The sequence below is a fragment of the Lissotriton vulgaris genome, chromosome 6 (genome assembly GCF_964263255.1).
Source record: "Lissotriton vulgaris chromosome 6, aLisVul1.2, whole genome shotgun sequence".
Taxonomy (NCBI): domain Eukaryota; kingdom Metazoa; phylum Chordata; class Amphibia; order Caudata; family Salamandridae; genus Lissotriton; species Lissotriton vulgaris.
In genome coordinates, this window is record NC_141694.1 from 1,755,590,959 (window position 1) to 1,755,618,763 (window position 27,805).

The 27,805-nt window shown below is 44.7% G+C and overlaps 1 protein-coding gene across 1 annotated transcript in view; it reads left to right on the plus strand.

Moving 5' to 3' along the window:
• LOC147709421 (inositol-trisphosphate 3-kinase A-like) overlaps positions 1-27,805 on the plus strand; it is a 281,384-nt gene that overhangs the window by 185,481 nt on the left and 68,098 nt on the right. Inside the window, exons 4-5 of the mRNA XM_086927991.1 lie at positions 6,070-6,283; positions 19,813-20,017. Coding sequence (XP_086784117.1) covers positions 6,070-6,283; positions 19,813-20,017 — 419 coding nt within the window. The remainder of the gene's footprint in view (positions 1-6,069; positions 6,284-19,812; positions 20,018-27,805) is intronic.

The following is a 27,805-nucleotide window of genomic DNA, read 5'->3' on the forward strand; positions in this document are numbered from 1 at the left end:
TGAAGGTTTCAGGGTCCAATCTCACAGACTCAGAGGGCCCGATTCACAGAACTAACTTAAGACAAAATCCTAAACTTACTACCATTTTGGTATTCACAGAAGGCACTTACTCATTTTGGTATTCACAGAGGTTAGGAGTCCTAACTTTAGGACTCCTAAAAGCCTTCTGTGAATACCGAAAGTCTTAATAATAATAATAATAATAATAATACCGATATTTATATAGCGCGAACAGCTACCTCGCAAGGAGGTGTCCCGGCGCTGAGTGATCATTTTTCCAGGCAGAATGGGCGGAAAAAGGGGAGGGAGTGCTTAGTTATTCTGGGAAAAGAGCCAAGTCTTTAGCTGCCTCTTAAAACTGGCTTCCGTTGGAGCCAATTGGATGTTGGCCGGTAAGGCGTTCCAGAGTGTCGCCGTGCAGGCAGAGAAGGACCTGCCTCCAAGTCTGGCTCTCCTGGCGCGGGGGATAGAAAGCTGGTGTCGTGAATTAGAGCGCAAGCATCTCTCCTGATAGTATCTGGGGAGTCTGAGCTTTAAATAGTAGGGACAGGTCCCCTTTTGAGCTCTAAACGCCAGAGTTAGAGCTTTAAACTTGATTCTGCAGGCTACAGGGAGCCAATGCAGATCGCGCAGGTGCGGAGAGACATGCTGTTTAAAAGGGATGTTTTTTAGCAGTCTCGCAGCCGCATTCTGCACGATCTGCAATCGTTGCACCAGATATTTGGGTAGGCCAAGGTAGAGGCCGTTTGCGTAGTCCAGTCTGGAAGTGACTGTAGCATGGACCACCGTCTTGCGACAGTCTTCAGGCAGAAGGGACAGAAATTTGCGTAGGTTTCTTAGTTTATGGAGACAGCACGCAGAGACCTGCTGTATATGTGAAGAGAAGGAAAGACTCTCATCCCATCTTACTCCCAGATTTTTCGCATTGGTGCTGGGTAGAGGAGGGAAACCCATTTCGGAGGGCCACCACAGGCTTGGGGGGGGCCGAGTATGTTTGCCAAAGAAGACGACCTCCGTCTTACTCGCATTCAGTTTGAGTTTGTTTGCATTCATCCAATTGGCAACATCCCGCAAGCATCCTTTCATATTGCTGAAGGCTGCCTCTGAAACATCCGAGAAGGGAAAAATTAGTTGCGTGTCATCGGCGTATGAAATCGCCTTGACGCCCCATTTAGCAATAAGAGAAAAGAGTGGAGCCAGATAAATATTAAAAAGTAATGGACTGAGGGCCGAGCCCTGAGGGACACCACACCAGAGGGGTTTGGGTTTTGAGGAAAGGGGGCCCAAGGCTACTTTCTGGGTACGATCAGTGAGATAAGACTGTAGGTAGGATTTTTCCCAGTTTAGGAGCAGTAAAGTTAGGACTCCTAACTTCTTTGAACATTGAAATGAGTAAGTGTCTTCTGTGAATACCAAAATGGTAGTAAGTTTAGGATTTTGTCATAAGTTAGTTCTATGAATCAGGCCCCTAGAGCTGATCTTGTATCAATGATCAATGCTGTGATAGGCGGAACCTGTAATCACAGAATTACAGGTGAACCATCAGGGTCCCCTGTAAGCAGTATTAACAAGATGGCAATAATCAAGTCTTGAAGAAAAACTCTTCCCCGCTCGCTTTGGCAACCTCTTTTGAGGGGAGCTTGAACGTCCTTTCCTGGTCCTTCTGGCTGTAAACTGTGCCCATGCCAGTCCACCCTTTCCTAGCAGTCTGTCAGTGCATTGAATCTCTGACGTTGTCGGGAGTGCTGACACTTTTCTGGATATTCATTGACACAAGCTTAAACTCACCATTTTTGGAAGAGGTGGGAGAAAACGGACTGCTTTTCTTTACTGTAAAAGATGCCCTGCATTTGAGTTTGTGTGTGACTCATGGGAGCAAGTGTCCCTCTCCTTCACCCTGCTTCCACCTCTGATTTAGGTTGACTTGTTTGTTCCCCTTCTGTGTTGAATAAGTGCCACTGGAGTCGGAAGGATGTTGCTGTCCTCCTACATCTGTCCCACCACCAAGCAGAGTTCAGGTGCTTTTTCTTTGCATTCACTGCTTTTTCTAAGCTTGGCAGTTTGTGACCAGGGCATGATGGTGAAGTGGATGTACTGTGATGCAATGTCTCTTGCCCTGGTGCCCAGTTTGAACTACCTTCTGGCATTTCTGCATGCTGTAAATTTCAGGTGTTAGCATTGCCCAATTGAATGTAAGTCCGATTACCAAGCTTAAAGCGATAGAAGGCGGAGGAGCGTGCCTTGTGGGACTCACACTTGACCATCGGATTACCACATTGTTCATCAGTCAGCCAACCACCTTCCCAATGAGATTGTTGATATGCCTTCGTGCTGAACCTTTCTACCCAACTATTCAGCTCGAGAAGCATTATGCGGGTCTGATTAATGCACCTCATTTCAATCTATTCTGCTTAAATAGATAATATTTTAGATTTTCACGCCTGGGGGTCTGGTAATGTTCCTAAGACTTCTCAAGGCCAGCAGATGGGACATCAAATTGGATAATGAGAATAGGTGCAAGCATGTGACCCAGTTGCTTGCTTCCTTTGATGCCCAGAAGCCCAAGGTGCTAATGTTAATTTCCCCTCCAAATTACTCTTAATTACATGAGTGGGCTTAATTGTGTAATTATTTGTAATTTTGCGTAAAAGATTAGCTTAGAATTACCGATGTTACTCCAGTTGTTCCGGCGTAATTAAAATAACTCCCAGTCCTAGTATCCGCAAAGGGATGCTATCCCGAAGGTCTTGGTTGTCCTCTGGGATACTGTCCAAAGCCAACATGGTTGTCTTGGTGATGAATAGATGATGCTGTAACCAGTGATAAGTCCTCGGGTGCTTTATGGAGGAACAAATCACCTTGGACCATACTCTGTTGAGAGCTCTCCCCGAACTGACAACAGTGGAACCATCCACCAAGATCATTAGCAATGGCTACATCGTAAATGTTAACACGCTCAACATGGATTTCAACTCGCATTTACACTACAACGTAGCAACCACAACAGAACTTAAAAACTCATGCAACACACGTGCACTAACACAAATAACTCAATACGTCATCTGTGCACAAATAACGCTTCACCTAAAGTCGGGTACCTATGCAAACATTATACATATTTTCTTTACCCATTTTTACTCCCTTACAACGATCTTCAAAGTCCATGTTTGCTTCTGCCATTCCCTGCACAACATACACAATTGACTATAAACAATAAGCAGTGCCTACATTCTACAGCCGAAATGCCACTCTCCAAACATACAACATCGATTTATCTTCATGACCGAAAAAGCCATGGCTATTCGCTGATGAGGCCCTGTTGTTGTATTTTTAACATGTACTTGTATTGACTGTTTTGTATAAGAGTTCTGTAGAAACTATTAAAAGCCAAATACAAATCCGTTTTAAATACAGAAGGTTGTGATATTGAGTAACGCGTACTGAAAAGGAAGTAAAATCTACCTTTGTCTGCCTGGTAATGATTGGAATGGATAGTCTCCTTCCTCGACGGAAGAACACAAAGAGTCCGCCTACCACCGTACAAGTCAGAGGCCACCGAAGTCATCTGCGGCATCCCTCAAGGATCCTCGCTGAGCCCTACTCTCTTCAACGTCTACATGAGCCCCCTCGCGGCCATCGCACGCCAACACAACCTCAACATAATCTCCTACGCAGACGACACCCAGCTAATCCTCTCCCTGACCAACGACCCCGCCGCCGCCAGAGCCAACCTGCACGAAGGGATGAAAGAGGTAGCCGAGTGGATGACGACGAGCCGCCTGAAACTGAACTCGGATAAGACGGAGGTCCTCATCCTGGGCTCCTCGCCCTCCGCCTGGGACGACTCCTGGTGGCCCCCCGCCCTGGGCACCGCACCCAAACCGACGGACCACGCACGCAACCTGGGTTTCATCCTGGACTCCTCCCTCTCCATGACCAGGCCGTCTCCTCGTCGTGCTTCAACATCCTGCGCATGCTTCGGAAGATCTTCTGGTGGATCCCCACAGAGACCAGGAAGACCGTCACCCAGGCCCTCGTCACCAGCCGACTGGACTACGGCAACGCACTCTACGCCGGAACCACCGCCAAGATCCAGAAGAGACTCCAGCGCATCCAGAACGCCTCAGCCAGACTCATCCTCGACATCCCACGACACAGCCACATCTCCGGACACCTAAGAGACCTGCACTGGCTCCCGGTCAACAAGAGAATCACCTTCCGCCTCCTTACCCACGCACACAAAGCTCTCCACGATCAAGGCTCGAGCTACCTCAACAACCGCATCAACTTCTACGCTCCCAAACGCCACCTCCGATCTGCCAGCCACGCCCTCGCCGCCGTCCCACGCATCCGCAGAGCCACTACAGGAGGAAGGTCCTTCTCCTACCTGGCCGCCAAGACCTGGAACTCCCTCCCGGCCGACCTGCGCCTGACCCTAAGACCACCTCTCTTTCAGGAAGAAGCTCAAGACCTGGCTGTTCGAGCAGTAGCGGCCCCCCCCCCCCCCCCCCCCCCCCCCCGCCCAGCGCCTTGAGACCCTACGGGTAGGTAGTGCGCTCTATAAATGTCTTTGATTGATTGATTGAGCTTGTTTAGCCCTTTCGAGAACATCCACGTATGCTTTACCATGTATGTTGTATCGCACAGCTCAACTAAACTCGAAGTGGTTCTGCTGGTCATTTGTTTTACAAGGTATACGGTCATTTCGTATCCCTCTGGCGACCTGAGGGCCTTAAATCCACGTATTAAAACTCCGAATGGCAGTGCGCTTACCTTATTTATCTCTGAGTGAACAAGGGAGTACACACAGCGAGAGGGAGCAGCAGATAAGCATTTACAAATCATTTATACATTCAAATCGAACTATATGAAACAATATGGTAACACCTAATTAATACCATGTATTTGTAAATCACCAGATGCGGTGAAACGGGTTTAAAATGTGACAATGTGCAGAGGGAAATTGTAAGTCAAGATAATAAGTATACTCAAGAAGTATCACAGGTATGCACATAATTGATAACACAAACCTATCAATTAATATAATTTACTTTTTTTCTAAAAAACATTATTTTGCGCTGTAGAAATCTCCGTTTGTTGAGGGTGGACCTGTTAATCCTTGAATGGTCGTATTTGAACTGTGTACATTTTGAGGGTCTTCATCTGAATGAGTGTCTCTGATCTCAGATGCCACAGACCACTCTCTTGCAATTTGAGATTCTCTTCAGTGTTCTTCTGCGAACATTAGTTACGCAGGGGTAGGAAGCATTACGGATTGTTTTTACTGTGCTTTCTAATGTGAATTGGCTTGTTCAGGGACAGGCGAAATTACAATTTTGACGTCAACAAGCGGTTGGATTAGCCGTACTACACTGACCTAAGCATGTTTTAATAGGTGTTGTCATATTTTTTTCTAATAAATGGTTGAATCCATAAAGCTGCACGGGGTTAAACGGAACAATTAAAAAACAAAAAAAATAAAGTATTTTCGGTATTTTTGTGAACAACCTTCACTTGCGCTGAAATTGATCAACTCAGTTGGTATTCCCAGTTTGTAGTTTGTTAATTGATATAACTCTGAAAGTAACTATTCACACAGCTCACTCATTTCCCCCTTTCTTCTCACCTAGTTCCTCTTTCATATCTCCCCTGTCTCACCTCGGTCACTGGGGTGACCTTAGAGCAACCTTAAGCTCTCTGCAAGCTACCAACCTAGCATATTAACCATAAACTATTACTTGTGGACCATAAGTGCTTACTTACGGTGCTTTTGTGTGTTTGATTTTTTTAAAAACATTCTGGATTTGAAAGAAATTTGAGGTTTCCGGGCCAATCCCTTTTCTTTCATACGTTTTATGTTCTACGTCAGTAAAACCTTTTTGTGTTAAATCCCAGTTCTCTCTGTTCTGTATCAGTAAATTTTGTTGCAAATGGATGGCTTTTCTAGCGAAGCATTGTAAATGAAGCTTTGCTTGTAGGAGCTTGAGGTGAACTACTTGGTGGGTGCTACACAAACACTTGCTTCCAACCCATCTGAACTGTGTTAACTGTCCTGTTTCTGCTCTGTAGGTAGCTTCCAAGCTGCAGCCAACGGGCAGATATTGAAGAAGCATTGTGAATGCGAACAGCGGTGTTTGGATATGCTGATGACCGATATCCTGCGGCCATACGTTCCCACCTATCACGGCGACGTGATGAAGGAAGGTGAACGCTATAACCAGATGGAGGATCTACTCTCTGACTTCGACTCGCCGTGTGTCATGGACTGCAAGATGGGAGTCAGGTGAGAGATTTGTTTTCTTGTATGATTTTTCACTTTTGCGAACTTCGTTGTGGGGGGCCTTGCAACAAATTATGTTGTGAAAATCCATTTTGGCCAACGTGCAGTGATCATTGGTGACCAGTAGGGCATACATATTTTACTTCTTAATCATATGACTAGATGGGCCAGATGCCCCCAGTTGTGTTAATAATCTGGGGCACAAAGCCGAAACACTAGAGTAAGCAAGAAGAATTGTCCGTGAGGTAGGACTGTTTTTTCCCATCCCTGAACTCTGAACTGTATCCATCTCTTGGGCCGGGAAGTATCAATGAACTTAACCTTCCTTCCCCTCCTTGCTTTCTACTGTTTGTGAGGATGTTACCTCTTCAGGCTCGGCTGATGCATCACTGATGAACACAACTAGCTGTGCTGGGTAGTCTGAGCTCTCTACCCCAAGAGCTAGTCTTCCTTGCTTACACAGGCCAGTATTTCTACTTGGAGAAAGGAGTAAATTATGCATAGGGTTTGTTATTATAGACCAGGGTTCTCCAAAGTCTGTCCTGGACAGCTGGATCCATGCCAGAGTTTTATTGTATCTCCATTTTGATAAATGTATTGGTCTTAAAAATCTGGCATGGACTCAGTCCCTCCAGGACCGACTTTGGAGAACCCTGTAATAGACTGAAAGACGTGTGCCAGCTGAACAGTACCGCTCTGCTTCTAAGCTGTAGGTTTCTCAGTCAAACATCCATAGCATTTCTGCTACCACTGGCTTAAAAATGAAGCGTAGTATTTTACACTCCGCCCTCCATGTGACCGGAATAGGACCTTTAAGCAGCCAGCAACCCCAGAACTTTGCTCCAGTCATTGACCATGTAAGAATGCCCGATAAAAGTGTATCCTGTTTTCTTTCAGTTCTCTCTCATGAAAACAATGGTGAGTCTGATGCTCCCTGAGAACCCTCCTTCATGAGAATTCTGCAAGAACATTCGAGTTGCAATGCAACCTATCAGCTTAAATCTTCACTACATCAATAATGCCTCGCTGACTGGCGAATGTAGGGGATCGGTATATAAAAGTGAGCTATGTTTCAGCTGGAGGCCTTGTAGGGAAAGCTTCTCAAGAGTGGGCCTATGAACGGGCAGCTTGGATTGGCTGGTGCTATTCAGCCACCGAGAAATGATTTGTGGTGTGGTACATAGTAGTTCAGCGACTAATGAATGGATTTTTACGCTCCGTGATTACATATCAGCAAATATTTAAATACGGTTTGAATATAGACTGCTTCCCAATGCATTGAGCACTTCCCGTATCTCCAGGATGCCGCTCTACAGTCTGGACACTGATATTTGCATAATTCAGTTGGAGGTGCCATTACCCTCTGTGCTTACTTAGCCTAGCAGCAATTGCTGTTCTGTTGCAGAGATTTGCATAGCGCTTTATTGCCATTAGTATGGGTTTGCTGAACTATCTGAGCTCTGATACCCTGGTCTTGTAGATAAGAGTCTGTTTTCTGTTCACTCGGATTATAAATGGCATGGTGCTTTCGCATATATGGTTGGTGTAATGTTTTGGAATGGTTGGGGGTCTTTGACCTGCATAGCCAAAGGTGTTTGCCAATTTTGGGACTTGCCAGCCACGAGACTTGTCATGGATTCTAAATTTGCATGGGTGAAAGTGCCCCATGGAAGCAGGGTCCGCGGTGCACTAGATGGAACGCATCCAGACCATGTTTCACAGTATCCCTCGAGGGGATCTGCAGTGTGTATCAAATAAACCGCAAGGAAGTGCTTGGCTGAACTACCTCTCGGGATCTCCAACGACTCGCTAGCCCCAACCATTAAAGAGGGGAACAAATTAATAGACCAGCATCCCACCCAAGGATACTCTATCAGTAGGCTCTGACAGAACCCAGCGGAGGCGGCGAGGGGAAGCACTCTTTACATGTTTATGCCTTTTGTGAGCTGCTAACAGTAAGTGTTTTTGTATCATTCTGGAAACGTGCATAACCGTTATTTAATTTGGTGGAAAACCCTCAGTAGAGGTCCATTCACCCGCCTTCATCCAAATATGGCTTGGATGGAAAATTGATGAGCATAGAGTTGGAAGATCACCTTCCAATCCACTTTATTTTATTTTAAACTCCCTCGAAAACTTGGCTGTGGCCACACCCTTGTTTTAGTAAATGAAATATCTCACCAAAAGGGGCGATTGTTTGCCATTTTCTGTTAATTATAATGGATGCTCCAGCAACCAAAATGACATTCATAATCTCGACCAAAAAGTTAGTTTGTGTCTAGTCTAAGTTCCAAAGAAGTTGTTGGCAACATCTGCATCTGGGATGGTCTGTTCTGCAACTGATGAGGCAAATGTTTGCAATAATTCTAGGCTGCGCTACAATCTGTCCATTACTGCAGTGCCGTGTACTCCTTTAAGAGGAACACCGTGTCCCTACAGAGAACTGCGGTAATTATTATATGCATTTTTTTAGTACACGTGTAGATTCAGAAATGTTGTGGACTTTAAGTCGGGCGGAAAATGTTGACATTTAAAAAAATAAAAACTAAGCTTTTGTCAAAGACATACTGTGTGGTGCTTTTAAACAGATTATGAGCATGTATTTCACAAGTCATTCACAGTGCTCAAAACTGGGCCTGTAAATTGGAGACATTATTAACCCCTCCCCTGCTGATGACGGAACCGCTCCGTCATCAGCTACGTTTGGGCTGTGCTGATGACGGAGCGGTTCCGTCATGGCCCGGCCGCCGCGCCTGCGCGGCGCTGATTTCGCGCCTGCGCGGCAGTTTTAATGAGCGGGGCGGGTCATGACTGAACCGCTCCGTCACCAGCACAGCTCAACCGCGGCTGGTGACGGAGCGGTTCTGTCACCAGCATGCGGCCGCCGAGCGGCCGCCCCGCCCACTTAGAGCTGCGGCGGAATAGCCGCCGCAGCGAAAGGGTTAAACAAAGGGGCACACTTTCCTAATGGCCTTCCTACCGGCTCCTCCAGAGTCAGTCCAGTGTACTCCTTTACCATAGCTGCGCGTGCTGTTGGCACTCGCATCGGCTGTATACACTCCTCTTTCCCCCTGTTATTGTATGGTTTATTACTAGCTGTTTCACACTGACTAATAACTGGGGAGCAAGAACCAAAGCACAAAGCTGTCTTCAAAAGAGTATATCTCGTAATCGTAGTTAATCTGTTACCACTCGAGTCCATTTCGTGCTTCTTGAGGTACACAAAAATTCATAGATTCACCGAAATCCACATCACTCCTATATTTCCATGAGTATCAAGATGCACTACGTTTATATGGATAACCTACGTCAGACAATCCGCAGCAGAAAATATTTTTTAAAGAATTAGCTTTTTTTCTTTTTCCTCCACTAAATGTTTTTTTCCTAGAGGACAAATCGCTTTCTTGCAATGTAGTTGGGGACCTTTTTCACACCTCGCATACATATCCAAACCATTATTGATAGCACAAGTATATAGGGTAGGAAAAAAAAGCACTGGGAGACCCAGAATTTTGATTTGGGTGTTCCTACCTACCCAGTGACCAGCACCCTGGCTGTCTTGGGAATACAATTGTCTCCATCCTTAATCCCATAATAAGTTAGGTGTAACTGCACAAACACGTTTTTTAATACGATCCAGGCCATTGCTTGTGTAACAATTTAACACTGTGTTGTAAAGTGACTGTGTAGTGCTTTTAGATACCAAAAAATAGAGTGCCCTATCATGAGCATTCTCACGGGGGTAGCCATTAATAATAATAAAAAATAAATGGAATATCACTTTTAATGGAAGTTTTCAGATGCTGAGGTGTATTGAGCTGAGACAGTGTCTGCTTGCAAAGGGTCAGATTTTGCAGAAGCTGTCTTTAAGTTCAATAAAGATTTTATTGAGAAAAAGATGAGTCCTATAATAAAATACAGTAGAACAAAAGTCACATGAATCAACAGAAGCTGTCTTAAAGTGACTTTAATAGAGCCAGGCAGATAATTCTTTCTCTTGATTGACAGTCATAGGAGCACATTTTTATCTGTAGGAATTGATGGTTAAGTATATCTCATACATTTGCATTTGTGGCTTGAAATACCAAACCTGCGAACAGCCTGGACTGATTAAAGAGATTCCTTTTAGTATCTGGACAGCTTTCAGAGTTGATACTGTGTCTCGCAGTTCCCAGATACTGTGGTGCTGGCACGATAAACGGATACCAACAATCACTGAAAAACATCAAAAGCAAAGCTGAAAAGCTCAATCGAGCAGAAAAAAAGTTCCACGCCTCAGTGGAGTTTCCAAATGCAGGAAAAATAAGTCTGTGATCCACTGGAAGACCTTTGCCTTTAAAAGGGATAGCTAGAAATGTATCATCCTTTTTATAAAGCATCATGCCCGCAGGGAAGCTGCTGCCGTCATGAGATTGTGTTTTGATGTAGTTTGGGAAAGAATATATTTTTTTATATCGGAGCCTTCCATTGCATCATTGACACATTTTTCCTGCTTTGAGGAGCTTGCAGTGTGGAACCCTTTTTTGCTGGAATGAACTTTTTTCAACTTTGTTTTTGTGATTCTTTTTGCTGGCTTGACAAGTCGGCTACGTTCCTGACCTATTGTGACCAGTTCTTTAACATATACATGAAGTGGGCTTTGACTCCAACCAGAGCAGTATTTCTCTCAAACTTTATGCTATTGGTAGTTGGGTGTATCCATTCCACCTTCTGTGGAGTGCTTGCATTCCAATCCACGAGGGACTATTTTACATCTCACACATTAAGTTCTTTATTTTATAAGTGCAGTGTATTTAGAAAGCATCTTTTAATCACTGCAACAGGCTTTTAAGTGGGGACTCGAAATGTAAGCCAGACTATTGGCTTTGCCAGTGCTTTTTTTGTAACTGATCAAATACTTTTTCTTCTTCCAGAGAGGTATGGCTCATTGTCTTCTGTCATTCACAAATTCATTATTGATTACTGTATTCTGTGATATTCCTTGTTTGTGTACTACTGGTAAATTCCTAAAAATTTGATAATCGGGGAAAAAATCTTACTTTAAGGTATTTGGGTCAAGATGGCCTCGGTTTACTGAGCTGCTTTCCTAATTCCTTTTGCACCACACTTTTGGTTCTGGAGTTCACCATTCGCTTTCCAGCAAAGCCCTGTACAGTCGTGACCGCGATAAAGTTGAAGAGCACATTAAACTTAAACTTAGTTAACTATATTTGCTCGTATGTACGCATAGACATGGAGCATGGTACGCACAGACATTAAATAACCACATGTTAGGTAATGGATGTAAAAGATCAACGAGAGGTGGGGGTGGCACTCAGATGTTCATGCATAAGGTAATTGAACAAGGAACAATTTACCTCTCTAAACCTGCCCTTCCTTTACAGGGAGATGGGGATTGACTGGGAAGAACCCATATTCATTTATATGTAATGTAGCACTCTGAAATAGGGTTCAGGACAATTTGGGCCCATCATCTGTATGAGTGTTCCTGTTATCCATCTGGGAAAGTGTTAGGTGGTTAATAGTGACTTGGGTGGGTATCCATATAAACTGCATGAAAGGTCTTGATGTTAGCTGCAAAACATTAGTCAGAAACTGAGTAATGCTGAAGGGATAGAGGGCCAACCTCTCTGAACACCAGGAAGTGGGCCTCCTGAAAGTTGGTGAACCTGTCCAGATTTTAGCCACATCAGACCAAGCATTTGTGGTGAGGATTGCATTTTCTTTCATTGGAAAGAATCACATTGACTACTATGACTATCTGCAAAGTACCTTTTACCAACCAAGATAAACAGAAGAAAAGTTTTGAAAAACCTTGAGTTCTTCCTGCAGATCTTCAGGTAAGTTGCATCTGAAGAGTGGGCACAGTGGATTGACCGGTCTGTGGGAGGTTGCAAACTGTTGGGTCAAGAGAATATGAAGCTTTATTTTAAACCGTTTGCTTCCAATCCCTTTTTTGGCTGATCATCTATGCCTTGACCTTAACCTGACCCAGGGTTCATAGGAACCCAAGTGCTAGGTAGCAGGCGTCTACACCCCCCATGCATCCTGTTAACGGTCTCAAAGTCCATCTGGCTCTTTTCAGTTCTTTTGTCAATGATTGAATGCTTTGGTGCCTCTCCGCTTCCGTAATGTGCGGCCTGTCTGATAGTGGGCAGGTGTCCAGAGGAATTGTATCAAAAACATCCTGTTCAGCATCCGGGAGTTCAAATGTTCAATGTCATATTAGAGCAAAAAAAAAAACATTTACAGTTGATCTAGAATTGGGCTTCTGGTTTTCTGTTAGAATCCGCTTTCTTAAAACTTACTGTGCTGTGTTTTTGTATAGTGTTTATGCTTTGTTCCAAACCATGATATAGGCTTTCAAGAGTTCTGCTTAATTTCCATGGCACAAACCAGAACTAGATCTTGGGCAGGTTCCTCTCCATGTAAACTTTTTTACTGATGGCTCTGATTGCACTGAAATTCAGAGTAAGGACTGCGTACCTTATAAATATAGTTCTGTTGACGTAGTCTGATAAAAATCTTCATCTGGCTTTTCACTGAGATAGATGACCCCTTTCCCTGCAAGGCTAGGATGCCTCCACCAATAAAATCAGTGTAAAATACACCATGTGTTTGTGGTTCCCAATACTGGCTAGGGACACTTGTTCTCCTACTCTTCTTTTTGGTCTAGATTCCGACCACGTCCCCTGTCTGTCTGAACTCAGGACAACAAAAAATACGCAGATATCCCCCTTCAGGCATTGACACGTTGCGATGTAAGTCACATTTTAAAATTCCGCTTGGCATTTCATGGATGTTTACGTTTACTAATATTCATTTTTGCATTGGTAAGAAAGTCACAGTAGGCTCCCTAATGTGAACTGCACTGCAACGTGCAGCCCACAAGAAACAATCTATGCCGCTCATCATTCTGCTTGGGGACGCAAACCTCAAAAATGATTAAAAGGGGAGTCCCTTATTTTAAAATAGCTGCCATGTAAGCTTGATGCTGCATATTCCTAATCTGGGGATTCCTCTAACAATGCAATGTTGTGAGATTATTAGTCTGTTCTTCTGCCTAGGACTTTCCCATGCTCACTTGACATTTGTCAGGATTCCAGGCTGTATCTGCATTAAGGCGCTCAACTCCTCTAGGTAGTCCAGTGTTGTGACACAGAGGTTCCCTTTTATCCAACGTTCTTTAGATGGTGAATTTAGAATTCACTGCAGAACATGCTGTGTCTCAACAACCAGGTGAAATGTTAGAAATTGGGTTATTGGTTGAGAGGGGTGAAAACCCTTTTCAAGCAACAACCACAATCTTTGTTCGGGTGAACTACAAAAGTCACTATATTAACCTCTGGTTAACCCTCTGGTAGCTTGGCACAAACGAAGTTAGGCTTAACTTTGAGGCAATTTGTAGTAAAGTATTTATGCAGCATACGAGCTGTAATAAAGTAAAAACACAGAAAAATCCAACACCAATTTAGAATAGAGAAAGATTTAATAAATAAAATGATACCAAAGCAAATTAATCCAAATTAGTAGAATTGGAGTTATGTCATATTCAAGTTTTTCTGGAAAAATTGTGCTTTGATCTTTTAGGCACTAATTGTGTATATTTGGTCACATGAGACGGGGCAAAGGTAACATTTAAGGCCAACTGTGAGAGAGCGTGGGTAAGATACTCAATGTGGATTGGACCCAATCTTGGCTTACCTTCAGACTTGGAAGAAATTCTGAAAAAAAGTGTAGGAGAAGGTAGTTCAGCAATGCCAGGTGGCAGGCTGTGTCTGAACAGGATATGTCCCTGTGGAGCGCTGGACAAAGTCTTAGTGAAGGTGTTGACGATGACTGTAAAAAGCTCATAGTGGGTTAAGCTGGATTTCCTGGCCAATGAGGCTGTCTATGGGGAGCCTGTTGCCATAAAGCCCGATGAAGATTTTTTACCTTCGGATTTTGGAAGTCGAAAATCTCCAGTGACACAAAGCTGCAAGCTGTGGCAGAAGTGGACTCCAGAAGGTCGGATACTGTGGCTCGAAGGTCCTGCTGAACAGGATTTGATGCTGCGAAGAAGAACCACTTGGGAGGTTAGGACTCACTCCACCAGAGGCTAGGTGTAGGGATCAAGGTCAATGAAGCTTGTGTCCCTGTCGCTCACACAAGGCCATCCAACTAGCCTGCAGAGTCATTCTGTTAGATCTGTGTTTCAGCAGCAAGACCGGACACAAGCAGCAGGGCAGTGCTATGGGGAGCAGGCCAAGCCTCAAGCTGCAGGGCATCCCTCTGGTAGCAACTGGGCAGTCCTCTGGGGAATAAGGCAGACCCAAAACCTTCCAAAGGACCTCAGAGTGGTTCTGAGTGTTCAATATTTATATCTGGTGTCCGCTTTTGAAGTGGGGTAATCTTCTATGATACCTCCACATCTGGCTCTGGAAAGCTCTTCCCTTCCCCTGCCAAGTTTAGGGTGACAAAATACTACTTGTGTGGGTGTTAGAAACAGCCTTTTGATGTGAAAGTGGGGCAGGGAACAACTCCGCCCCAAGCCCTGCCAACAACTCATCCCCTTTTGTCTCACTGTCTGGAGGAATTTGTCTCACTGTCTGGAGGAATGCACTAAGTCCAACAGCTAAGCTATTCCCAGCCATGAGACTTAGAACACTGGCAGCAGGCATCAAATGGCTAGGATAAGAAATGTCAAGTTTCTAAACGTACCATTTTCAGTGTTGTGACTTAAGATCAGACTTTGCCATTAGGGAGAGGGGAGAGGATGTAAACACACAGCTAGAGCAGTCGACCTCGAAGCTGGGGATCCAGGTTTGTGTCTTGGCAACAATTCTCAACATCCTGTGATTCAGGGCAAATCACTCAATCTCCCTGTGCCTAACAAAAAAATGAATGTTTCCTTGTGTAATGAAACTGGTGCTTATGTAAAGCGCTCTGATACCGGATATCTTCAAGTCTAGTTCGGGCTTAAAAAACTCCCAAAAAAAATAAATAAATAAAATTAAAGAGGATTTTAAATTGCAATTCATTTGAGTCAAAACATGATATTTGTACCTGTTACCTATCAAAAGTGAGAACATAATAAATGTAATAAGGTAACCCAATGTTCTCTAGTGGGAGAGGTAGGCCTTATAGTAGTGAAAAACGAATTTAGGAGTTTAATGCACTAACAGTACATGTAAATTTGGAAACATGTGTCTTACTTTTCAAATGCAATCCACCCAGCTCTGGAGGCTGTTTAGGGCCTACCTTAGGGGTGAGTTATAGGTTTTTAAAAAAAAAAGATTTAGTCCTTGCAAAAGTTTTATTTTGCCAGGTCGATTTGGCAGTTTTAAAATTGCACTGCAGGTTTCAATGACATGCTTGAGACCTATTTTAAAGGGCAACTGTAGTAGGTAGTACAGTAGGCGCTGCAGGCCCACTGTAGCATTTACAGACCCTGGGTACATGTATGGCAAAGAAATGATGGACGGAATGCTGACAATGCAAACATTATCCCCCAGTCAAAAGATCTGGGTTAAATACATCGTTCTTTTGCCCACTACGCCACCCCAGTTTGGACCCAGCCATAAGCAAATCAGTTGTTACCCTGTGCCCTATGGGAACAGTCCAAACCGTTCTGCCAGGCCGGGTCATCCCTGGACAAGAAACAAGCGTCCTGGGACCAGTTTCAGGGTATGTCACCCTTCTTCAGCCATGCTAGTTTGAATCCAGTGGCTCAGTCAACAAGGGACCCACGCCTGGGCATACCCAACCCACTTAGGGCAAAAAGTGTTACAGCATATACATGTATGGCCATACAGTAGGGTTTTAGAAGTACATTAAATGTACCCATTAGGTGTAAGCTAATTTTGTCATATATTAGGTAGAGTGCACAAGCACGTTGTGCATTTTCCCCTGCTGACCAGTGCTAGAGACCTACTGTCAACAAAACAAATTTTGGAAAAGGAGGGTTCACAGCAAAACGTTTGAGGTTTGACCACACCAAGGGTGTTGTGTTTAACAGGGAAAATGCACATTTGCATAGTCAGTTTTTACACACTTTTCACTGATGCCTCTGCTCCTCCTTGCCTAGAGCCCCAGGTTATCATGACAGACCGCACTAGCAGGAAAGATAGATTCCACCACAATGCAAAGTTTATCCTCTTTCAGCAGGCCTGGCACAGTCGCCTCCCCCTTCCGCCTGGAGAAGCTCCACTGGCGATCGACCTTGTAGCAAGAGATCTAGGTGGTTTTCATTACAGTGTAGAGGACATCATTCTCCTTAACCTCCACCAGCAAGCCTGGCATCATTATCTCACTCTCAAGCCTGGCATCATTATCTCACTCTGCGACTTAGAGATTTGAAATTCTTGAAATTCCTGCATAAGGAGAGCAAGGCACACAATTCAGAACAGAAACATGCAACCACAAGTGCAAAGTGCCGCAGGAGGAAAACCACAATTTGCTTAATGCCAGAGTTGATATCTTGAGTATCGGAATCCAGGGTGCATCCTGAATTGGGGACTGCAGTGGCCAGTTTTGCAACTCTTGGAGGTCATGGGATGATTACCATATTATTGATATAAGGTGGTGCATCTGGAGGCAGTATGATGCCAGGACGCCCACCTAAGGTAATCTGTTGGAATGATGGAGCGGGCACCGCTTACTGGGCGAGGCCATTAAGTGGATCATTGGGTGGGATCCATCTACCCTGATTAAATCTTAATCTCTATTGAGGGCAAGAGGATCGGTTCATGTTTTATGCAGTGCTTTTTGCAGACACCCTTATCTAAGGTTCCTCACCACAACCTATTCAAAGAGGTCTGTTTAAAATTATTGCTTATGCAGTTGGCGTTAAGGTTTTCTAATCCTGTTGGTTCACTGCTTCGATCTGTAGATTCTGGTGTGCTAGAAACCCAATGAAAAACCAAAAATAATGAAAATGCTAATGGCAAACCAGCCACAATAAATATTACACATTAAAAATGATGGTACAAGATGTCACTCTAAAAATCAGTGTGAAGATGGGGCAAATACAAAAAATAGTGAAAAGGTTTGTTCTTTTCTGAAGTGGACAGGGCAGACGTTGCCTCTAGTTGACTTCCCAACACGTGGTTTGTGCCTCTCCTGCTGGAGTGCCTAACATTTGCTATTAATTGCCTGCATGGAGGTTAATTCTTCATAAAATCAACCTGCAGGCTGCTTCCAGTCGGAGCCCCACAAATCGTGGGTGCCTCTTGTGGTAGGGAAAGCTATCTATTAAACATGCGAAGTTCAAAGTAGGATAGTCTCCACCTGTGGAGGCAACTTTAAGCAAGTTTGATTGCATGAATTTCAAGCTACTACTTTAAACTGTCTTTGTCTGTTTCGTGATTCTTTATAACAATTTTTTGTGAAATCTTCTGGGATAGGCATTGGTGACCATGTATGCTTAGAGAGAAGTTGGAGGTCTGTCCCAGAGCAGGGCTAGCCTGTTCTCTGCTTCAGTTCACTTCAGGAGTTTGTTCAGCCCACGGTTTCCAGCTTTTGGAACACTTCTTCCACCTAGTCATCAACAGTGACTGGTGATTGTGCTTTAGTTTAATATGGTCCTTTCTTGAGGGTTCCCAGAAAGTATTCGTCACTTGGTGGTTGGTGGATGGGAATAATAGAGATTTGTCACTGCAGACTAGCATCCCAGCCCATGCATTGGTAACATTGTGCAGACTGGAAATTATATGCAGTAGTGATTAACTCCATATGATGCACACTGAATGTTCGGAGTAGATCCAGTCATGTAAAAGATGAGCAGTGCTAGTATCACGCATACTGGAAGTCAGGCCTTTTTGGTGGTCCCTGTTGCAGTCTTGCATGATAGTTAAGGCAAGATACTGCTCAGTTACGCTGGTCTCGGGAATCCGGTTGTTTAATGATTAGCTGGGTTCCCCAAAATTTTTTGGCGCAAATGTTAAGCAACAGAATACAGAAATGTAGCCTGTCCTGGGACATATCTAAAGGCATGTAGAGTGCAGAGAATTATTCTGGTTATCTTGATGTTCATCTGCAAGCTGTACATATGGAGCCCGCACACAGTGAAGCCTCTCCCCCATGAAGACAAAACCCCCAAACGTTGGCTTCCATAATTGTCCAGAAGCATATTACAAAACCCTGCATACCACAAGTACCAGCACTTACCACATCCCAACCTAAGTCCATTCCACCATCCTTATCCAATTCCCTGTCTCATTTCTTTTGCCTGCTTATTTATTTCCCTCATTGTCCTTCTCCAAAGCTCAACAAATTCTCCTCACCCCTCCACCCTCTTTTTTCTAATCTTCTCCTTACTCCATTCCCACTCCCCTAATAATTTTCCTTCTTCTCACCTCCACATCCCAATCTCCTTCCTCTGCCGTCCTTTTCGTAAGGTCATAGTCTATTTTCGGGTTCTTGAACAAAATCACATATGCTAAATGTAAAAGCGGAGTGGTGTTTATTGTGGTCGTTGTCTTTTTGTGTGTAAAGGTAAATGTTGGCGTGAATCCTCAAAGACTACAGCATAGACGTCCCCCCCGACAAGAGATGCCAGTAGTTGGGTAGAAATGTCATCTTTAATCATTACTCTTATTGTTCTGTTCGATTTGTGGTGCTTGTGCACACGTATAACTTGCAGTCTAGTGCAGTTCGAAGTGGATTTGTTGGTCATACCAGTCCTGTAGAATAATGTTGCGATTGAACTTCTCATTAAGCTTTTGATGTACAAGATTGACTTGGCTCCAAATACTTAAGACACCAAGTTCTTCCTCTTCCCCCTCAGATGACACTCTGCCACGACGGCCTGTAGCAGTGCCACAGAGACTGCCGGTCTCAGAGTCACTTCCATTCGCTCAGTCGGGTACGCACCGGCTCATGCTATAGACAGCAGGTTCAAATCAGGCCGTCTGGCCGTTTCCTTATTTTTCAGAGGTTGATCAGATGGCATCTGTAAGTCATGTTGGTGTTGCTGGTTTGCTTCTATCCATTAACTTCAGCAAGAGTTTGGTGTTGCTCTTGAACAGTTGGTGTTTTAGGCATTGGTTAATACAACTCTTTGATCCACATTGTGACATTACATAGGCATTTGCTAGACTTCATCAATCCCAAGACCACTTTATTATGCTTTTTAAAATTTACCTTTGAAAATGTTTTTCCTTAGAGGTGCTTTTTGCTGTACCTTGAACAATTAACCCTTCGTACTCACGACTATCTTGTTCGATCCAACACCCAATGTCTTTTTTTTCCCAAAAATAAAACTATTTAAATATTTACATCTGCTGAACTAGCTCATGAATATGCCTATGTCTATCCTTAAATTTCAATCCTTGATTGACAAATGTAAACACACTGTTTGAATGGTATATATCCCTGCTTCCTCTTGATCCGGAGTTTAATATTCCATGCGGGCTTCGGATTTCTTTACTAGCAATGTTGCGAAGTCTATCGCGTAGATGTTATTGAGATTGCAAGCTGGGTTTTCCGTTTGTTGTACTGCAGGTTTACTGTGTTTCTAAAATGTCCTGTGATGGGCTTCTTTCTTAAATCAGAACATACTTAGAGGAAGAACTAACAAAGGCCAGGAAGAAGCCAAGCCTTCGGAAGGACATGTATCAGAAGATGATCGAGGTGGATCCGGAGGCACCAACGGAAGAGGAGACTTTGCAGCGCGCAGTCACGAAGCCGCGTTACATGCAGTGGAGGGAGACAATCAGTTCAACAGCAACACTGGGCTTCCGGATTGAGGGAATAAAGGTATGGGACCCACAGTGCATTTGAGCTTTGTCTAAAATGTATTATACCCTTACGGTTTGTCTCTGCCTGGGAAATGCCTAGAATTGTCATTCCCTGCCTAGATTTCTGTTCACCATATTCAATCATTCAAAGCCAGTCTTTCATGTTGTACAATTTGTTGGGAATCATGATGCAAATACCATTGGCTGTATCTTTGGTCTATGTACAAAGCATTAATACGTTGCCTGTGTTGTCCCCTTTCAAGTCCTCCCATCGTAATCTACCAGCTGTATTCGCCTTTAGGCCGAATTCAACACAAACGTTCTATTGTGCTTTCCTTGCCTCCTCCAGGACAAGTCAACAGCTTCTACTCCTTGCCATTCTAATGATGAAACTGACATCTTTCACTTGCCCTGAAGGAGGTAGCATCAGCTGCTGCAATTAAACATTGAGCATAAGGTGCTGTTAGATTTACCTTTCACGCAGGGCAGATTTGAGGATGGTCTACCCCTGCCACTTCTATGTATGCTACCAAATAGTAATGAGTCCAATGTCTTGCCTCCAAACCCAGATGATAGTTTTGCTTTATTTTGTCCCAAAGATGAATGGATATTGCTGTCAGAAATTAGCTTGCCAACAGCACAGTTATAAGGGTGGGCTTGTAGCGCATGCTCTTTATGCAGCGAAAGACAATTGAATTATATGAAGTCTTGAGCAACTTAGATGGCTGACCAAGGTAGAAAACAGTGGCATCCTTTTTCTGTTTTTGAATGAAAATTCTCAGATACCTGCCTTTTAGTGTCCTTTAGGAGGAGCTCTTGCATGCAGCTGGATCCATCAATGACCAGCAAGTTGTCTGTTGTTCAGAACGATTAGAGAAGACTTTATAATGCCTGCATTGTTGTTATGGGTAGTTGTAAAGTACACCACTTACCATGAGGGTATCCTGACGCTGAAGCAGGCTCAGCATAGGCCTGCCCCAGGGCCGAGAATGAGATGAAAAGCCAAGTTTTCTGTTTCTTGCACAAATCTAGAACTAAGGAGGCGGCTCTGATGGTGAGGCAGGTCATAACCGGCTTTAGAAGTGAAGTAACTAAAGGAAGGCACAGCTGCTTGATTTGGTTCTGTGAATGCTAGAATGCGTGCATGTTTTATGGTCTGGGAGACTGGGGGGGGGGGGGGAGGGTGTTGGTGGTTAGTGGAAGCCTTTGGAGGTTTTTGTTTTGAGGTGTGTAGTGATGTGGGAGTCTCAATGAGAGTTTGGGTGTTGAGTTCTGTATGGTCTGAAGTTCCCTGGTTAGTAGTGTGATTCACATATATTGTGTTCCTGTGGTCCAGATAGCTGGCGATGAGGGCCAGGGTGACAGTCTTTGGATGTTGAGTGGAATCCACTTAGACCTTCTTGAGCATCTTTGGAGTGTGGAAGCAGGAGTCGGAGACTGCTTTCGCTTGGCCTATCACGAAGAGCTGATAGTCAACCACTATTACTAGTTTCTTTGTGCGGTTGGTAGGGCTTCGAGTGGGTCTGAGATTGGCAGGCCCTCCAGGTGGAGTTCCATATCAAGTGTCTTTGCCTACGATGACTGCTGACTTGTCTGTTAAATTTGAGGTAGTTGGTCTCTATCTGGCGACTTCAGACATGCAGGTGGAGAAGTTAGTCCGGGCATTTGAAGGTTTGTCAGAGAGGATGAGCTGGGTTTTGTCCACGTATTAGATTACATTGATTCTAGGAGTCTGAATATTGCTGGTGAGTGGGGTCATGCAGGTGTCTAACAGCTTTGAGCTGAGCGAAGATCCTTGTGGTACTTTGCCCATGAGGTAATTTGGAAATTTACTCTGTCGACAGGATCACCCAGAATTTTTGATTTTTTTTTCTTTCCTTTTTACTGGCAATAGGACTCTGTACTACGGTGAAAGGAGGAGCACAAGCAACGTACTACTGGTTAGCAGAGGTAGAGTGCACAGTGGAAATACACCTGCTTAATGTATTTAATTTACTTATATGTCCCTAGTATATGGTACCAAGTGTACACAGGGGCTGTAAACTAAATGCTACCAGTGGACTGAAGCACTCCATGTTCCAGCCACTACAGTGGACCTGTCCAGCATGTCTCCAGGCTTTCTATTGTGAATTTGCCAATACCCAGTGACAAAGCTGCTGGACTACAAGTTAGCATTCTGAATTTCAGAACAAAGCATAAATATTTCAATCCATCTAAACATCCCCCATAGGAGTTTGATACTTAAAATCTGAAAGAATCCTATCATTTGTGAACAATATTCTGGAAACATTGAAACTACGGGGTATTGTGTTTCTAAGCTTTTTCCTGAGGTTGGTCTAAAATATTAACTATATAAAAGGCAGAAATGATGACATCTTTCCACTACTTGTTTCCGTGAAGTCAATCTTGATTAGTCAACACATAAATAAGTTTGACATCTATTCGTTTGCAAGAGTAAATCAACAATACCTGTAACCCTGTTGACTGACTTTCTGATCTTGGACTTTCATGGGTCATTCGTCTGTTGAATGGTGCAATATGTGTAATTGGGGCGAGGATGTAGCCGTATGGCTAGAGCAGTCTACGTTGAAGCTGGGGAACCAGGTTCTAGATTCAACATCCTGTGATTCTGGGCAAATCACTTAATCTCCCTGTGCCTAACAAAAATGAATGTGTGTCCTCATGTAACGAAACTGGTGCTATGTAAAGTGCTCTGATACCCGATCTCTTCAGGTCTAGTTCGCGCTATATGACTAAAAAAAAATTAACCTTATTCTGTTAATTATTTTATCTACTTTTCGTTGTATTAAGTACCTATGATAAAAACAAACGCCATTTTTTGTCTAGATACGCCCGAGTCTTAAAGTATCTTAACTTTCTGGATGCAATTCATGATGACCAGGTCGATTTGTAACGGTCGGTTGTGAAATGATCCCCTTGTTGTCTTTGTAACTGTAATTATATGTACCTAAGCTCTCTTGGGATTACTGGGTCAACCTTTCCTATTGCTATTCCATTGTAGCCTGGCTGTGCAGTTTTAAACTGCAAATTTAACCTGTCAAAACAACCCCTATCGACAGGCCTAAACCTTGGTTTTAAATTGTAAGTCACCCCTAACTAGTCTTTATTGCCCATAATGCATAGTATTTAAAGGTTTGACGTTCATGTCATTAAAGTGAAAGCCTGAAAGCTATTTTCACTGTAACAAGGTTGGTTGTTCCATAGAAAAGCATTGGGATTAGAATCATTCTTCTCGCTAGCTAGGTCACCGCTATAAATGTCATTTTTGTACTTTTTGAAATATTACAAGCCTATTTTACTGGTGAAGTCATGTGTAATCAACAGTTTAGAAGGGGACTTTTAGAAATGTACCCCTGCCCTGCGTGAAGACCCTGGATGCTAAATCTGCTTTTTCCTCTCCCACTTGTGTCGGCTAGTAATTAGTATTTGAATAGGTGTGAACTTGCAAACAATAGGCTGACTTGTATTGGCAAAGGTGACCCATCTGAACCTGACGGAATATCCAGAGTATGGCTGTGAGGTTCCTTTTGTCATTAAAGTATCAAATCCTGCTTGAATGTCACATCCTGCTTGACTGTTGTGCTGGGATTTTTAATTCGGCACTTGGTGCTGTTTTCACAGGCAGATGTTAGCGGACACAGAGACAGGGTCGTTCTTTTGTTCCCACGGCCAGGCAAACCTCAATCACAATGGGCCCCTTCTTGACATTACAGTCCCAAAGCCTGTTTGATAGGTCTGCTGGGTTTACATATAACATGTGAACCACTCTTCAAAGGAGGGAAACAGGATGCTAAATCAGTGTGTGTGTATCTACTGCCAGGTTGCTGAAAACTCTGCTATTTTTCTACCAGACGTCTGTCTCTGAGGTTGTTGTCGGTGCATGACCTGCTTACATTTTTTATTTTATTGTTAGATGTGTGAGGACGCTAGGATTGCCATAGGTACTCTCTACACACCTCAAGCACGAGGAGTCCTAGTTTAGTGTAACCGAAGACTGCAGCCATCTTATTAACCCTACCTCACTCGAAGTGGGGTAGGGTTAGCCCCAGGAAATTTTTCCCCATTGGTTAGGGCATCCATTTGGGACATTCCCGCCCCCTAGCTCATGGCAGGCATAAATGTGCATCTCCTAGCACCCATGTCTGAACACTCCTGGACCTGTGGAGGAGGACTGAACCTGCTGTTCGAGACCTGAAAAGAGCTTAGAAGACTTCACCTGCTTGCCCGTCTGTGCCTAGGACGAGGAAGTGGACTTCAAGGGACATACGACTGACCTCCTGTTAAAGCTACAGGGATACAAGTTGTGTTGTATTCAAAGAGACCTTCCCTGCAACAGCCTAGCTGATCAGTGGCAACTGGTTCTTGACTGGATTCTACCTGACACCCTACGAGTCTCCAAGTACCTCCCCTGAGGTCCTGGGGGCTTTAGAAGCGTGTTCCTCTGGTGCATTGGGACTTAAAAAAAAAAAACTGAAGTCAAAAGGTAAAACATTTGACCAGTTAGTATGTCTCACCCATGCTCTATTACGGTCAGTGTCATATTGCGCCTAGATCCTGTACTACAGTGACCATTGAGTCTCTTTGGCACTTTGTGCGTCTTAGTGCTATTTCTACTTACAACTTTATTCTCCAGTTCCCCTATTGGATTTTTGTCATTTTAGTTTAATTTTTTTAAATTAAATTTTACTCTGTTTTTTAAATTGTTTTGGGATGTACATTTTTTTTTACTTATACTGTTTTGGTACTGCATAAATACTTTAATACTTTACACTTTGCCTCCAAATTAAGTCGGTCTGCTCTGTGCCATAACTACCAGGGGGTTTAGCCAGGGTTTATTTAGTGACTTTAGTGGTTCGCCCTGTCTAGGACTGTGATTATTACTTGAAGTGGGTACTTACCCGGCCACAACTAATAACCAGTTTCTTACAAGGTTGGCAGTGCATGGGGTGCAAGGTGTCAGGCAGGCTGACTGCATTGTGTAGGTGGTGAATGAGGATGGGGTGGGACACTGCATCAAATGTAGTGGAAAGCTCCAGAAGGATAAGGGCTCAGGGTCTCCTCTGTGGATGATCAGTCGGATGCCATCTGTGGTAGCAATGACGGTGGTCTTAGTGTTGTGGCGGAGTCTGAAACCTGATTGGGTGGTGTTGAGGCACTGGTTGTCGTGGAGGTGGGCTATTAGATGTTTGTTCATAATATTCTCCAAGACCTTTGCTGGGAAAGGTAGCAGGGAGGTGGACTGGTAGTTAGCATAGTTTGCTGAGGGCTTCTTAGCAGAGGTAGAACTGTGGCAGATGTCCAGGCTGCTGTGGAGGTGGCTGTGGTGATTAAGCGCTTCAGGGTGAGAAGAGGGCCATGCTGATGATTTCCAGTCCTTTGGTGAAGATGTGGTGTGGGCATGGGGTTGATAGTGCTCCAGTGTGCATAGGTCACATGGTAGCTGCTGTTTCTTGGAGGGTGGTGTTGGGCCAGGTAGTCTTCTGATTGTCTGGGATGATGGTTAGGAGGCCCACGAGGATTGACTAGTCTTGTTGGGACTCGAAGTCGTAGATGCTGTTGATCTTGTTGCTTAATAAATGGGACAGATGGTTGCAGAGGGCTCCTGAGGGCTCCTGAGGGAGTGATGCTGCCAGGGAGACTACACCTTCACAATGGGGAAGATGTCCTTTCTGCTATTGGTGCTGTTCATAATGCGTTTGGTGAGGGTGGTGCCTATTGAGTTCACAGGTCCCATATCACTGCCATTGGAATAGATTTATGGGTGTGATTTTAAAATGGTATCAACATGACTAGTACTCCACAAAGCAGAAACCTGGACCGGATGCTCCATCCTAGGAAACTTGAGGGCTCAGACATTTGCTTCCTTCATCTGTATGAGTGAGAAGGTCACTGCTGTCTGCCACACGTATGACCCTGAAGGCGCGGAACTGTGCAAGCCTAGGTGCAATCTTTGCTTCCTCCCAGACCTGCGCTTTTCACCCTTGCCTCACCCGCTGCATAGCAGATGGGAGTGACCCGCTGCATAGCAGATGGGAGTGACCCGCTGCATAGCAGATGGGAGTGACCCGCTGCATAGCAGATGGGAGTGACCCGCTGCATAGCAGATGGGAGTGACCCGCTGCATAGCAGATGGGGGTGACCCGCTGCATAGCAGATGGGGGTGACCCGCTGCATAGCAGATGGGGGTGACCCGCTGCATAGCAGATGGGGGTGACCCGCTGCATAGCAGATGGGGGTGACCCGCTGCATAGCAGATGGGGGTGACCCGCTGCATAGCAGATGGGGGTGACCCGCTGCATAGCAGATGGGGGTGACCCGCTGCATAGCTGGTGGGGGTGACCCGCTGCATAGCTGGTGGGGGTGACCCGCTGCATAGCTGGTGGGGGTGACCCGCTGCATAGCTGGTGGGGGTGACCCGCTGCATAGCTGGTGGGGGTGACCCGCTGCATAGCTGGTGGGGGTGACCCGCTGCATAGCTGGTGGGAGTGACCCGCTGCATAGCTGGTGGGAGTGACCCGCTGCATAGCTGGTGGGAGTGACCCGCTGCATAGCTGGTGGGAGTGACACGCTGCATAGCTGGTGGGAGTGACCCGCTGCATAGCTGATGGGAGTGACCCGCTGCATAGCTGATGGGAGTGACCCGCTGCATAGCTGATGGGAGTGAATGTGGCATAGTGGTGAGAGCCGCTGGCTTTGGAATATGAGGAACCAGGTTCGAATCGAGGCCTCTTCGATATGGGAATGCAGGGTGAGTCCTATTAGACTCCCAGTGTGGACAGAGGAAAATAAGGTTGGCACAAATTTTTTTATCAAAACCCTCTACTTCAGGCCTATCCCAGCCATACATAAGCGCGTTGAGACATTTCGTTTCATTTGCCTATATAACCAGTGGAAGACCTTGATATATTGGCTTTGCATGTGCCAGTGTTCTATATCAGATGCTACTAAATTTAAATATAATTTTGTGGGTGGGTTTTCTGAAATGTCACCAGGCTTCACTGGGGATTGCAGTCTCCTGCCCACGTTTGTTTTGTTCTGTGTTTGTTTTAAAATCGGAAATGTGAAGTTATATCAGGCCAGGTTGCTGCAGAGCTGAGTTTTGACCCTGACTCAGAACAAAAGATAACTCCTGGTAACAAAACACAGGAAGGGCCTGGTCTCTATTTCTGCGTGGAATGCAGGCCACGGGGCCTAATCAGAGCCGCGCGCTCCGCGGGGAGGCTTGTAACAGGATGGCCGCTGGGGCGTGTATTTAAAGAAATCTGGCTGCTCGTTGAGGCACCGACTGTGCTGCCGGATGGTAGGACAGCAACTCTTCTTCTAGTGGAATCTAAACAATGTCAACGTTTTTTCCATGCCAGAATATTCTATATATATATCTGCAGAGCACCTGAGCCAGGCAGGTGATCTCTCTAGATCACAGGGCGGGTGATCCCTCCAGATCACAGGGCGGGTGATCCCTCCAGATCACAGGGCGGGGTGCTGAAGCAAGGCAACGAGACAGCTCCCGAAGGAGCCACTCAGAAGCGAGTGGCGCGTGCCCCGTTGCCAGAGGAGCAGGAATGGCAAATGGCCCATTCCCTCAAAGGTCAACAGACAGCCCAGCCCTGAAAAGAGGTTTGTTGATATCAGAATGCAACCAAGTTTCCGAAAGAAGATTGGCCTCCCTCGTAATGCATATTAGCCTAAACACAGACTACACATAGTACATAGCTCGTAACTGGGCTTCTCCCTAAATGGACTTTATCAAATGCGAAGTGACGTCATCAGTTGTAATGACCTTCAA